Here is a 13504-nt window from a genome sequence, read left to right on the forward strand (position 1 = left end):
AGCGAGAGCTCATTTTTCAATTGCAAACCTCAGCAACAGTAGCCACGCTAACCATGACGATGGACTCGTCCAGTCTTCTCCAAGTCGGTCTCGCTTCGTCGCTGCGCACGGGCCATTTTCTACTTGACGCGGGCATCTGTCTCCTCCTCCCCGTTCTCTTTTCGTTCCTTTTTGCGTCCGAGTCGTCCACCTCATGGGCCGAGTCGTTCGACAAGCTCCTCGTGTGCCTCGGTGTAGCGCCCCGCCGCGTCGTCCGCGTCATCCAAACCAAGATTCGCATCGGCACCTTTCGTACGACCTACAACGACTCGGAACACAGCCATCTCTTGCAGCGTGCAATCGCCTACTACTTAAGCTCGACGGTCGACATGGCGTCAAAGTGCACCGCTCGCCTCGAGCTTGTCACGGGTTTGAACGCCGTGTCCAGGCTCGAACCCGATGCGCCGACCAAGGAGCCGAGCTCATTTCGCGATCCGGTGCCCAGCCCCGACATCACGATGCTAGAAATTCACGCTCTTCCGCCGCTTCGCGAGTGGATCGACGTGGCCCCCGAGATTGCACTTTACCACGAGATTGACGACCATTCGACGCAGCGTCAAGGGCGGTCGGACAGCGACGAGAAGTGTACCACCGTGAAGTACAAGCTTCGGTCGTTTGCACCCGACGGAGCAGCGCGCATCAACGCATTTGTCGACAAGGCCTTTGCATCGTACCAAGATGCGATCGTCGCCCAGAAGCTCCGGGACAAGACGCGGTACATGTACGTTGCGGCGCAGACACCAGTGGCAACGACGACGGGCACGGACGCGAAACCCATTGTGCCGCTCTCGTCCTTTAGGCGCTATGCGTTGAGCGACCACAAGACGTTCGACAGTCTCTTCTTCTCGTCCAAGACCTCGCTCCTCGATCTCCTCGACACGTTTACGGCCAAGAAAGGCAAGTACGCCATCCAAGGGTTCCCCCACAAGCTCGGGTTCCTGCTCCACGGGCCACCGGGCACAGGCAAGACGAGTCTCATCAAAGCGATTGCGCAGTACACCAAGCGCCACATCGTCAACATTTCGCTCGCAAATGTCAAGACAAACCAAGAGCTCATGGACTACATGCTCGATCTGCGCATGAACGTACCAGGCGAAGACATGCCAATCAAGCTGAGCTACGACAAGGTGGTGTTTGTGATGGAAGACGTTGACTGCGCGTCCGAGGTCGTCCATGCGCGCAAGGACGTTGCCTCTGCAGTCGAGCCGGTGGTCGTCGAGCCGACGGCTTCGTTTGGCAGCACGGTGATCACGCTCGCCCAGCCCCAAGACAAGTGTGTCGTGCATGATGGGCTCAACCTGAGCGGCCTCCTCAACGTACTCGACGGTGTTGTCGACATGTCGGGCCGCATCCTCATCATGACGTCCAACCACCCCGAGAAGCTCGACCCGGCGCTCATTCGCCCTGGCCGCATCGACGAGCAGCTGTACATGGGCGTCATGGACGCTACCCAAGCCACGCTCATGGTGCAGCACTACTTTGCGACGACGTTGACGACCGACGAGAAAGATGAGATTGAGAATGCTGTCACCAAGTGCGCGATATCGCCCGCGCAAGTCGAGAACCTCTGCGCCAAGCACCGCGACCTCCACGACATGCTCACTGCGTTGACGGCCCATGCTGACATGTCGTTCTAAGACCATTTTGCTCCTCTGACTCTGTCATACATCACCAACGCTGACTTTAAAATGTGATAACATGGCTAATGTTGCTATCAGGAACCTCTACGTCCTCGCACGATCTACTACGCGACAAATAGGAATGGATTCCACGCGACGTAGCTCATTTCCAACGACCAAGCCAACTTCCATACACTTGGGCGTACCGTGATATATTCAACGTCATTGCGTTCGTGATTGTCGTAAAAAGGTTGGTCAGAGGGCAAATGGGTTGATGTGATCTCAGTGTTTGGGCTCCTTGGTTTTGGGGTTCTGTCGTTGTCTTGGTTCCTGGAAGCAAGGGTCAATTAACCTTTGCTGGAAGCTGCTCCTGAAGCGAAGCTTGGGCTCGCGATCAGCATCACCTCCAGGAACACTCAAGGAACCTTCCGCAATGGAATTTTATCCGGATATGTCATTTCCCGTTTGACGCACGAGATGACCACGGACAACCGAGCGGCAATGTGGCAGCAATCGCCGATTGCGCTGCAGATTCTGCACTACCTCGACGACGACGATGACGCACACGCCTTTCTTCAAGCGGCGCCCAATGGCAGCCTTGATGACGCGCTCGACGCGCTACGGACGCTCTTGGCCATGGACGTGGAGCTGCCACTCTGGCCCACGCCGCACGCCGCCAGTCTCAACAAAGCCTACTACGTCGATCCTGGTGTCGTCACGAATGCGCTCTCTGCTTTCAAGAAGATTACTTTTGTGAGCGGTCAGGAGCTTTTGCGCATTTGCCACAACACGGTCCTGTCACCAACGACGGCCGTGCACGCAAACTTTCGAGACCATGTCCTTAGCGTCCGCGCGGCACTAGGCAATTGGCTGCCCAACCTCGTGAATCTTCGGGTCGCGGGTCTGGACTTTGTGGACTTTGTGGCCGTCATCAAGACCGATCTCTCGGCTTGCCATGGCCTGCGTACACTGACGATGAGCCAAGAAGAGGCGGTAGACCAAGGCACCTTTGACGCTGTCCTGACGGCTGTCGTCGCAAATTGCCCCCACGTCGAACGCATCAGCGTCAGCTCGTCCGAAATTTCGCACATGTCGGACGGCAGAACCCTCCTCACGTGGCTGGCGCTGCCAACCGCGCGTCATCTGGAGCTGGACAGTACCGACTTTCAAGGCGCGCTTGGCACAGACCTTGCAGCGGCAATTCTAGTGTCGAATACGCTGGAGACGATCGAGTTGCTGCAAGTCTCAAGCCTTGTACGCGCGGTGACGAGTTTGTCGTCGCCGCCACTGCCCCAGCAACTGCGGCACTTGGTGATCTGGGACTATTTACTAGAAGACGACAGCTACGATTCGAACAATGACGACGACGCCGCCGCCCCACCACCGGCATTTGACGAAGCGGACATGGCTGCCCTCGCCGCCAAGATCGCGACATCGCGCCTCGAAAGCTTGCGTTTGTGGCTACGAGCGCCGTGCGATGCCGCGTCAGTCCTTTCCATCTTGCTGGAGGTACCAACACTAACCAAATTTGCGCTCCAGGAAGCGACTCTGACCTCGTTTCCGCCTCTGATGCAGATTTTGCATCTCGAGCTGAGCTGGGTAACGTTATCAGACGAGGCCATCGTGTCGCTCGCGGCGCTGCTTCGCTCGTCGCCCAAGCTCGTGCAGCTTGATCTTGGCAACCACCAGCTTCCAGACCACCAAGCCAACACGATCATGCGTGCATTGCCACAATGGCTGAGCCATCGAGGTTCTGCATGCAGCGTCTACCTTGCGATCAAGAGCGATGCGTGTGCCAGTGCTTTTGCGACGGCACTCGCGCAGACACGCAACACACACAAGGTCACGATCACAGTCTCGGCCTACGGCCTCTCCCTCGCAGCCAAAAAGCTTGTCGTCGCGGCGCTAGCGTTGACGTGGCAGATGTCGCTGTCTTTTTTCGGTCCCGATTCTCTCGAAGACATTGCGCTGGAAGCGTACGGTCGGCAGCACCATCTGACAATCACATATCGCAAGATGCACGAAGCCAAGCTGCACTCGTTCCACTCGCCGCGTACGACGACGACCTACTAGCGACTTTGAGATGCACCACGCCGCCGTAGCACATAACACTCCCCGTACCAATTGCGTGTTTTCGCGTCCAGAAGGAGGAGCAACCTTCTCACATGTGGTTTTCAGGTCTTGCGAGAAGGAGACCATTTTGGGCTGCCTGTCCTGCCTTAGATGGCCCTGTCGTACGTGTGCTTCAACAATTATCGGTTCTCGCGGTCACGGATTCCAAGTTGAAGAACACAATATGTCGCTAGTTTGTTATTTGTAAATGCGTCGAGGTCGTTGGCGAGAGGAACGAGTACCCTTTGATACCGACGCCGTGCTCCGCGCTTAAGGCTTCTAGCTCTTGTTTGGCCGTACTACCATGGAAAGGAGAGATCGTGAAGAGCACGGCCATACGCGATGTTGATCCGAGCGCCGCGACAAGGTGCTTTGTTGCTTCTAAGGAAAGGCCAGAGCTCCAGACCCAAAACTTGACCCTGTGCGAATTGCGCGTCCGCGTGAGCGCCGTCGCAAAGGCGCGGGCATGCGCATCACTCTTGATACCAAGGCGAATCTTGCATGTCGTACCTCGATGACTCAGCCACGCGGGCAGCGCATCAAAAATCATTTTGGCTTGGTGGTCTGGGAGCTCGTCGTACCAAAGATCAAGCTCCACGAGCTTTGGGGACGAGCAAAGCAACGCCGCTAGCGACGCGATAGCGTCGTCCGAAAATGTCACGTGGTTGAGCGTGAGATGCCAAAGGTGGCGCAGTGGCGGGAACGACGTCACGTGCGCCGTCCGAAGCACGAGTTTGGCCAACTTTGGGAGCTGCAACAAGGCAGTCACGACCGGCGTGAGATCGCATGGGACTTCCAAATGCAGCTCCAGACTCGCCAGGTCCGAGGTCGCGATCTTGGCTGCGAGTGCCACCGTGTCCGCTGGGCTGAATGGCGGTTGGGAAGCGTCGTCGTCGGAACAGCGCGATCTGTCAAAGTGCATACGCAGGTGGCGCAGCTGGTGGGGCAGTCGTGGCGATGACGCGCGCATGACGACGCGTGCAAGACTTGGCATATCGATAAGCTCTATCGTTTCGAGCGTCGCCGACGACAGTATTGCTGTCGCTACCTCGTCATCGGCGTCGTCTCGGAAGTCGACGAGATCGAGGCGGAGATGGCGCGTCGCCGGACGTGCGAGCCACGCGACGAGGGGCTTGCTGTTTGAATAGTCGCTGGATGGACCAAGACTAAGACATTCGAGCTCGGGGCACATCACAGAGACGACGGTCAGCAAATCGACACCGTCGTATGAGTAGAACGGATCGCATTGGTCCAAATAGAGCCCGCGTAGGCGCGGACACGCTTTGAGAGCCTCTTGTACTACAGTGTCGGAGCTCAGAGAGTCATCACTTTCGAGCGTGAGGAACTTGACATTCGGGAGCCAGCGGCCCAAACCAGCACGGACATTGGTAACTTCGTACTTGCTTGGGAGTTTTCTGCCCCGCAATGAATACGAACGCCCAGCGTGGAACACTGATGCATGAACGACCGTCGTCGGTGGCAGCGTCGTGCCGTGACAAATTTCGTAAGTGTGATAAAAACCTTGGTCGTACTCGACTTTCAGCGTCGCGAACGCTGGGAGCGCCCGCGCCACGACGCTCGGCCAGCTGCCGTATGCGCCGTCCAGGTCTCCAATGTAAGGAGTTGGCCACCGCGCAAATGTGTAGTCGTTCGTCAAACAAAGAAGTGTCCGAAGCGAGTCGAGCGCGTCGTCGAGCGTGCCATCGGGTGCCGCGGCAAGAAACGCGTACACATCGTCAGCGTCGTCGAGGTAGTGCAGAACCTCCAGCACAAGGTGTGGTAGCAGCCATGGCGCCGTCGTTACCCTGACTCGTGTCGCGTTGGTCGTCATGTGGGAAATTGCGTAATGGAAAAAACTCGGTGGCTCGTTCAACTTGATCATTTTCATCAACTTTTTTCATCACGGATGCACATTTATCATCGTTCTTGTGTCGAACGCCTTTGATTTGAGCTCGAGCCACGGCTGCGACGATAGCTGAAATACGCAACTTCGAGTGTTTCATGCCCATGCACGCTAGTTGTACCAACTTGCAGCGTCCAAAAAATGGTTTGCACGTCGTTTTTCCACATCAAAAGTGAAGCGCCAAAAATACTCAAAGAACCTTCTGGGAACCTTCCCAGCCGCGCCCGCCCCGCCCACAACACACCAAATGACCGCTGACAACCGAGCGACATCGGCGCCATGGCTGCTGCCGCCGATCGCGCTGCAGATTCTGCACTACTTCGACGACACCGACGACGCACGCGCCTTTCTTTTAGCAGCGCCCAACGACAGCCTCGATGACGCGCTCAATGCGCTCCGGATGCTCTTCGCCATGGGCCTGGAGCTGCCGATGTGGCCGACGCCACGCCTGTCGAGTCTGGACGCGGCCTATCACGATTGCCCCAACATCGTCACGAAAGCGCTTCCTCTCTTCAAAACGATAGCGGTCGATTGCAGCCAGGACTGCTCGAGCATTTGCCAAATCACAGTCCTGCCACCGACGACCGTCGTGAGCGCTGTCGTCCAATACGACGTCACCAGCGTCTGCACCGGCCTCGGTAAGTGGCTTCCGAATCTCGTGAATCTCATGGTCACGACACCATCCCATGTGGACTTCGCGGCTGTCGTCAAGGACAGCCTCTCGTCGTGCCCGCGCCTGAGGTCGCTGACCATAAACCAAGACGACGTGCTTACGCAAGATACGTTTGACGCTGCGCTGATCGCTGTTGTCGCAGCGTGCCCCCAGGCCGAACGCATCGTCATGAATTCGACCAAACGCTCGCCCCTGTCGGACTGCAAAACGCTTCTCGCTTGGTTGGCGCTGCCGACTGCGCGCCATCTTGAGCTCAATGGCACCGACTTTCAAGGCGAGCCGAGTGCCGAGCTCGCGACGGCTATGCTCACGTCGACTAGACTGGAGACAATCGAGCTGCTCGAAGCCCCGAGCCTTGCGCGCGCGATCTTAAGTCCATCGTCGCCACCACTGCCCCGTCAACTGCGTCACCTGGCGATTTGGGACTATACGCGGGACATGAATGACGTCAGCCCACCGCTGGCTTTTGACGAAGCGGACATGGCCGACCTCGCCGCCAAGATCGCAAACTCCCACCTCAAAAGCTTGGATTTGTGGCTTGAAGCTCCGTGCGATGCCACGTCCGTCCTTTGTGTATCGGCCCACATACCAACACTGACCAAATTAGCGGCCAGGAAGGCAACTCTGACCTCGTTTCCGCCTCTGACGCAGCTTTTGCATCTCGAGTTGAGCTCGGTGACGCTCTCGGACAAGGCCGTCGAGTCACTAGCGGCACTGCTTCGCTCGTCGCCCAAGCTGGTACAGCTTCACCTTGGCAACGACCCGCTTCCGATCTCCCAAGCCAATACGATCTTGCGCGCGCTACCGCAATGGCTAAGCCACCGAGGTTCTGCATGCGGCGTCCACCTTGCGATCCAGAGCGATGCGTGCGCCACTGCGTTTGCTGCAGCGCTGGCTCAGACGAGCAACACGCACAAGGTCAAGATCACGGTCTCGGCTCGCGGTCTCTCGGTCAAAGCCAAGACACGCATTGTCGCGGCGTTAGCGTCGACGTCGCGAATGGCACTGGTTTTCAGCGGATTCCAAAATCTAATGGAAGACGCAGATCTGGAAGCATGTGGACGGCAACACCATTTGACGATCGTGTATCTCAAGCAGCACCCTCGGGACATCAAGCACACCTGGTTCCACTCGCCACGCAAGTAATAAAATCGTTTCTCGCAAGGAGAGCCCGCGCAAAGCCACGCAGTGTTGCTTTTACTCGAACAACAACCAAGTGGCGCATCGCTGTATTATATTTTCACAATGGCGAGCGTGCTCAGGGGGCAATGGGCGTTCATTACTGCCAGGACCTCGGGTGAGGTGAGGCGGGTTGCTTGGTATAAGTCGAGCTCTAAAATGCTAGCTCTACGACCAGCTCTAAAATGCTAGCTCTACGACCAGCTCTAAAATGCTAGCTCTACGACCAGCTCTTCAACGGCGCTAGATGCCACGTGAGTGCGGGAATTGCCACGCGTGGGAAATATGTGGGAAACGCACCGTGAAGCAGAGTATTTCACATGTTTTACACGTTGCCATTGAAAATGACCACCGACAACCGAGCGGCAATATGGCTGCTATCGCCGATCGCGCTGCAGATTCTGGACTACCTCGACGACGGCGACGACGCATACGCCTTTCTTCAAGCTGCGCCCGACGGCAGCCTCGATGACGCGCTCGACGCGCTACGGACGCTCTTGGCCATGGACTCGGAGCTGCCACTCTGGCCCACGGCCCACATTGCCAATCTCGACAAGGCCTACAGCATGAGTCCTGGCGTCGTCACAAGGGCGCTTCCAGCGTTCAAGAAGATAACTGTCGCTTGCAGCCAGGACTGCCCGAGCATTTGCCACAACACGGTCCTGCCACCGACGACTGCCGTGAGGTCGAGCGTTCGAGACGACGTCACCAGTGTCCGCGCAGCCCTTGGCAAATGGCTTCCGAACCTCGTGGATTTCAGGATTGTGAGTCCTTCTTCCGTGGACTTTTCGGCCGTCGTCAAGGACAGCCTCTCGTCGTGCCCGAGCCTTTGTTCGCTGACCATGGACCAGCAAGAGGTTTTTACGCAGGATGCATTTGACGCAGCACTGACGGCTGTCGTCGCAACTTGCCGCCACGTCGAACGCATCAGTATCAGTTCGTCCAAAATCTCGCACATGTCGGACTGGAGAAGCCTCCTCACGTGGCTGGCGCAGCCAACTGCGCGTCATCTGGAGCTGGACAGTACCGACTTTCCAGGCGCACTTGGCACAGACCTCGCAGCAGCAATGATAGTGTCGAATACGCTGGAGACGATCGAGTTACTTCATATGCCGAGCCTCACACGCGCAGTAACGAGTCCGTCGTCGCCGCCGCTTCTTGAGCAACTGCGGCACTTGGTGATCTGGGACTACATACCGGAAGACGACTACGATACCTACGACGACGACGACGATGACATCATTCCACCGCCGGCGTTTGATGAAGCGGATATGGCCTCGCTCGCCCGCAAGCTCGCGACCTCGCGCCTCGAAAGCTTGGATTTGATGCTCCGAGTTGCTTGCGATGCCACGTCAGTCCTTTTCATCTTGCTGGAGGTACCAACACTGACCAAATTTGCGCTCCAGGAAGCGAATCTGACCGCGTTCCCACCTCTGATGCAGCTTTTGCATCTCGAGTTGAGCTCGGTAACGTTCTCGGACGAGGCCATCGCGTCGCTCGCGGCGCTGCTTCGCTCGTCGCCCAAGCTCGTGCAGTTGGATCTTGGCAACGACGAGCTCCCGATCTCCCAAGCCGACACGATCTTTTGCGCGCTGCCGCAGTGGCTGAGTCGTCGTGGGACAACATGCGGCGTCTACCTTGCGATCAAGAGTGATGCGTGTGCTAATGCTTTTGCAACGGCACTCGCTCAGGCGCACAACGCACACAAGGTCAAGATCACGGTTTCGGCATACGGCCTCTCGCTCGCAGCCAAGGCACTCGTTGTCACCGCGCTGGCGTCAACAGCGCGGATAGCGCTGGTGTTTAGCGGACCCCAAGATCCCAAGATCGATGCGGCACTGGAAGCGTGTGGTCGGCAACATCATTTGACAATCGTGTATCGCAAGGAGTACCCTCAGACGGCCAGGCAGACCTGGTTCCACTCGCCACGCAATGCATTGACGACCTACTAGCGACTTGGTGAAATGAAACAGCGATTTAATGTCAAATTCTCAGGTCTGAGGTCGCCATCTTCCCAGTGTTGGGTCCAAAAAGCGAGTCGCTATCGATGATCCGGTGCGCAATGAAAACGTCGCAACTCATCCGTTCAATCAGATGCGACCTTGGGACACTTGTTCATGAATGCCCCGTCCAATGTGGTTGTCTTGACGAGGGTGTCGCCTTGGCTCGTGGGAAGATCGTCTTGTGCAAAAGCACACCAGGTGAAAAACTCACGTGCACATCATTTTACAATCGGCATACTTCCTGTTTCTTCTCCCAAGATGCTTCCTCTCACGCGTTGGATCGCAGCCGGGCACATATTCGAATATAGGTGTATCCAAGGAAGCACGCTCGTGTTCGGACTGCTTCCATACTCAGTACCACGAGTTTTGCGATGGCGTGCATTTTGACGTGTAAAATGTGTGAATGGCGACCGAAGCACGTTCACGGTTCGTGTGTTTTCAGAGCAAAACATATGTAAGAACACGCAAGGAACCTTCCGCAAGCCAACAGTGCTCCACAACCCGTTCAAAGAGTCTTCATTTTGGCACTCACGGGATGACGATCGACAAACGAGCGACGTCGGCGCCGTGGCTGCTGCCGCCGATCGCGCTGCAGATTCTGCACTACCTTGACGATGCTGACGACGCACGCGCCTATCTTCAAGCAGCGCCAGACGGCAGCCTCGATGACGCGCTCGACGCGCTACGGACGCTCTTGGCCAAAAACAAGCTGCTTTCCCTGTGGCCGATGCCGCACATTGCCAGTCTGGACAAAGCCTACTACGCTGATCCAACCGTCGTGATGAGAGCGCTTCCTCTCTTCAAGGAGATCACGTTCACTAGCCGCCGAGCCGGTTGGACCATCTGCGAAGGTGCCCACGCGATAGTTCTGCCACCGACGACTGCCGTGATCGCCGACGTCAACCTTGAGGTCGTTGGTAGCGTCCGTGAAGCGCTCGGAAAGTGGTTGCCGAACCTCGCGGCTCTTAACATCGGAAACGAACTGTACCAGGACTTGGCGGCCGTCGTCGCGGACAACCTCTCGGCATGCCATGGTCTCCGCACGCTGTCCCTGCATCAAGAAGAGGAGCTGGACCGAGAGTCGTTTGTTCATACACTAACGGCTATCGTCGCAACATGCCCGCAGGTCGAACGTATTAGCGTCGGTTCCTCCAGCTACTCACCCGTGTGGGACTGCAAGGCGCTCCTCGCTTGGCTGGCGCTGCCCACCGCACGTCATCTTAAGCTAGACGGCACCGACTTCCAAGACGAGTCCGGCTTCGAGCTGGCGATGGTCATGCTCACGTCGAGTACGCTCGAGACGATCACGCTCTCGGATGTTCCGAGTCTCACGCGTGCGGTGGTCTCTCCGTTCTCGCCGCCGTTGCCCCAGAACCTGCGGCACTTGACCATTATCGACTCCATGTTGGCCCAGGAGCCCGGTAAGGACGACACGTTCAATGATATGTACGGCAATGGCGAGGACGACGATGTCGTCGATCCACCGCTGCCGTTTAATGACGGGGACGTGGCCGCGCTCGCCGCCAAGCTGTCGACTGCCTCACGCCTCGAAGGCTTTAGTTTGACGGCGCCAACGTTTTGCGATGCCACGCCGCTTGTTAACGTCTTGGTGCAGCTACCGACGTTGAATCGTCTCTTTTTGTGTGACGTGCACCTGACGTCGTTCCCGCCACTGCGTCCGCTTTTGTATCTCCACCTCGTCTCGGTGACGTTCTCGGACAAGGCCATTGAGCACCTGGCGACTCTGCTTTTCTCGACGCCCAAGCTGCTGCAGCTGGACCTCAGCTACCAATACAACCCGCTGCCCGATGGCCAATTCAGGACGATCTTGCGTGCGCTGCCTCAATGGTTGAGCGGTCGCAGTGCCGTGTGCCGTGTCAACATTTCGATGGCGGGCAATGCGTGCGCCAGTGACATGGCAGCTGCGCTTGCCCAGACGCGCAATTCGCACAAAGTCAAAATCATGCTTCGTACCAATGGTGTCTCGCTGGACGCCAAGAAGCAGCTTGTCGCGGCGATAGCATCGACGTCGCAGATGGCGCTCTTCATCGACGGAGCCAATCGTCTTGAAGAGGACGAGCTGAAAGCGTACGGTCGACAACTGCGTCTCCAGATCACAACTCGCAAGGACCATCCGGGCTGGCCCAAGCAGTGCTGGTTCCACTCGCCACGTACATTGACCGACTAGCGACGCCGCATGACTACATCGTAGCTTGAAAAACAATCTCAATACCATTCGTCGTTGTTTTTAATACTAGTATGGCGTCGGTAGGCAGGTGTCACCAGGTGAAAAACTCGCGTGTGAATCAAGGATTCTCTCTCGATGTTTTTCCTGCTTCTCCAACGATCCACTGTTACGAAGTATATGTATAGTACCTTGCGCTGTGAACCGCAGCCGCACATATTCCAATCCATGCAGGTACATGCAAGTCAGGAACATCTATGTCCCTCTTGCAAGGAAGCTCGCTTGACATGCTTGTGGACCAACGCGATCCGACGGTGTAAAACATGACGCACGGTGCATTTCACGTGTTTTTCACGGCAAAACACCGTGAGGAACACTCGAGGAACCTTCTTTCACAACGTGGTATCCGGATTTCATTTGGGTGAGCACAAGATGATGGCGGACAACCGATCGACATCGGCGCCATGGCTGCTACCGCCGATCGCGCTGCAGATTCTGCACTACCTCGACGACGCCGATGACGCACACGCATTTCTTCAAGCGGCGCCCAACGACAGCCTTGATGACGCGCTCGACGCGCTACGGACGCTCTTGGCCATGGACGTGGAGCTGCCGCTCTGGCCCACGGCCCACATTGCCGGCCTGGACGAAGCCTATACCAGTGTCTTCGCGACAGCGCTTCCATTGTTCAAGACGATTACTGTCACGAGCAGCCAGAATAACTGCAAGATATGTCATGCGACGGAGCTACCGCCGACAACCGCATTGAGCGCCACCGTGGAGGACGGCGTCATCAGCGTCCGAGCTGCCCTCGGCGATTGGCTCCCACGCCTCGTGGATCTCAAAGTCATGAGCGGAAACGATCTGAACGCTGTGGCACTTGTCAAAGATGACCTCTCGGCATGCCATGACCTCCGTGCGCTGACCATGAACCAGGAAGATGGGCTTGGCCAAGACGCCTTTGACGCTGCGCTGACGGCTGTCATCGCAACGTGCCCGCAGGTCGAACGTATCTGCGTCGGTTCGTCCAGTCTCTCGTACATGTCGGACTGCAAGCACCTCGTTGCGTGGTTGGCGCTGCCGTCCGCGCGCCATCTCAAGGTGGAGTGTACCGACTTTCAAGACGAGCTCGGTGCTGAGCTGGCGGTGGCCATGCTCACGTCGACTACGCTCGAGACGATCGAGCTATCTGAGGTGCCGAACCTCACGCGCGCGATTCTTTGTCCGTCGTCGCCGCCGATGCCGTCGCAACTGCAACACCTAACGATCTGCGACTGTATGACGACTGGCGGGTACGATTCATGGGACGACGGCAACAACACTACTGTGGATCCTCCATCGGCGTTCGACGAATCAAACGTGGTCGACGTTGCCACCAAGATTTCGACTGCTTCAAGCCTCAAAAGCTTGGACTTGTGGTCTCGAACGTCGTGCGATGCAACTCCAGTCGTCAACATATTGCCGCAGCTACCGACATTGACCAAGCTCGCGCTTCAGGACGTGCATTTGGCCGCGTTTCCGTCACTGCGTCAGCTTTGGCATCTTGAACTGTGGTGGGTGAGCTTCTCGGATGACGCCATCGCGTCGCTCGCAACGCTGCTTTGCTCGTCCCCAAAGCTGGTGCACCTCGATCTTCGCAACAGACACCTCCCCGATCACCAAACCAAAGCAATTTTGAGCGCGCTGCCAGACTGGCTAAGCCGCCGCGGGACAGCGTGCGACGTCCGTCTGACAATCAAGTCTGATGCGTGTGCCGTTGCATTTGTGACGGCCCTCGCTCAGACACGCAAC

At 57.2% G+C, this 13504-nt stretch overlaps 7 protein-coding genes across 7 annotated transcripts; 6 read left to right on the top strand and 1 right to left on the bottom strand.

Moving 5' to 3' along the window:
• Positions 1-32: 32 nt before the first annotated feature.
• SDRG_02213 (hypothetical protein) lies at positions 33-1757 on the top strand. Its single transcript, XM_008607788.1, has one exon. The coding sequence runs from the start codon at positions 54-56 to the stop codon at positions 1674-1676; it is 1623 nt and encodes a 540-aa protein (XP_008606010.1). The 5' UTR covers positions 33-53; the 3' UTR covers positions 1677-1757.
• Positions 1758-2129: 372 nt separating this feature from the next.
• Positions 2130-3782, top strand: SDRG_02214 (hypothetical protein). The gene has a single exon (XM_008607789.1). It carries the CDS (start codon positions 2136-2138, stop codon positions 3729-3731), a length of 1596 nt encoding a protein of 531 aa, XP_008606011.1. The 5' UTR covers positions 2130-2135; the 3' UTR covers positions 3732-3782.
• A 178-nt stretch (positions 3783-3960) lies between these two features.
• SDRG_02215 (hypothetical protein) lies at positions 3961-5601 on the bottom strand (the record flags this gene model as incomplete). The annotated part of the gene is made up of 1 exon (XM_008607790.1): positions 3961-5601. The coding sequence occupies one exon, from the start codon at positions 5599-5601 to the stop codon at positions 3961-3963; it is 1641 nt and encodes a 546-aa protein (XP_008606012.1).
• Positions 5602-5899: 298 nt separating this feature from the next.
• On the top strand, positions 5900-7519 carry SDRG_02216 (hypothetical protein). Its single transcript, XM_008607791.1, has one exon. It carries the CDS (start codon positions 5921-5923, stop codon positions 7490-7492), a length of 1572 nt encoding a protein of 523 aa, XP_008606013.1. The 5' UTR covers positions 5900-5920; the 3' UTR covers positions 7493-7519.
• Positions 7520-7863: 344 nt separating this feature from the next.
• SDRG_02217 (hypothetical protein) lies at positions 7864-9533 on the top strand. Its single transcript, XM_008607792.1, has one exon. It carries the CDS (start codon positions 7870-7872, stop codon positions 9475-9477), a length of 1608 nt encoding a protein of 535 aa, XP_008606014.1. The 5' UTR covers positions 7864-7869; the 3' UTR covers positions 9478-9533.
• Positions 9534-10045: 512 nt separating this feature from the next.
• Positions 10046-11770, top strand: SDRG_02218 (hypothetical protein). The gene has a single exon (XM_008607793.1). It carries the CDS (start codon positions 10064-10066, stop codon positions 11714-11716), a length of 1653 nt encoding a protein of 550 aa, XP_008606015.1. The 5' UTR covers positions 10046-10063; the 3' UTR covers positions 11717-11770.
• Positions 11771-12128: 358 nt separating this feature from the next.
• On the top strand, positions 12129-13412 carry SDRG_02219 (hypothetical protein; the record flags this gene model as incomplete). The annotated part of the gene is made up of 2 exons (XM_008607794.1): positions 12129-13333; positions 13404-13412. The coding sequence occupies exons 1-2, from the start codon at positions 12146-12148 to the stop codon at positions 13410-13412; spliced, it is 1197 nt and encodes a 398-aa protein (XP_008606016.1). The 5' UTR covers positions 12129-12145.
• Positions 13413-13504: the final 92 nt, after the last annotated feature.

Source organism: Saprolegnia diclina, assembly GCF_000281045.1.
Source record: "Saprolegnia diclina VS20 unplaced genomic scaffold supercont1.5, whole genome shotgun sequence".
Classification (NCBI taxonomy): domain Eukaryota; phylum Oomycota; class Saprolegniomycetes; order Saprolegniales; family Saprolegniaceae; genus Saprolegnia; species Saprolegnia diclina.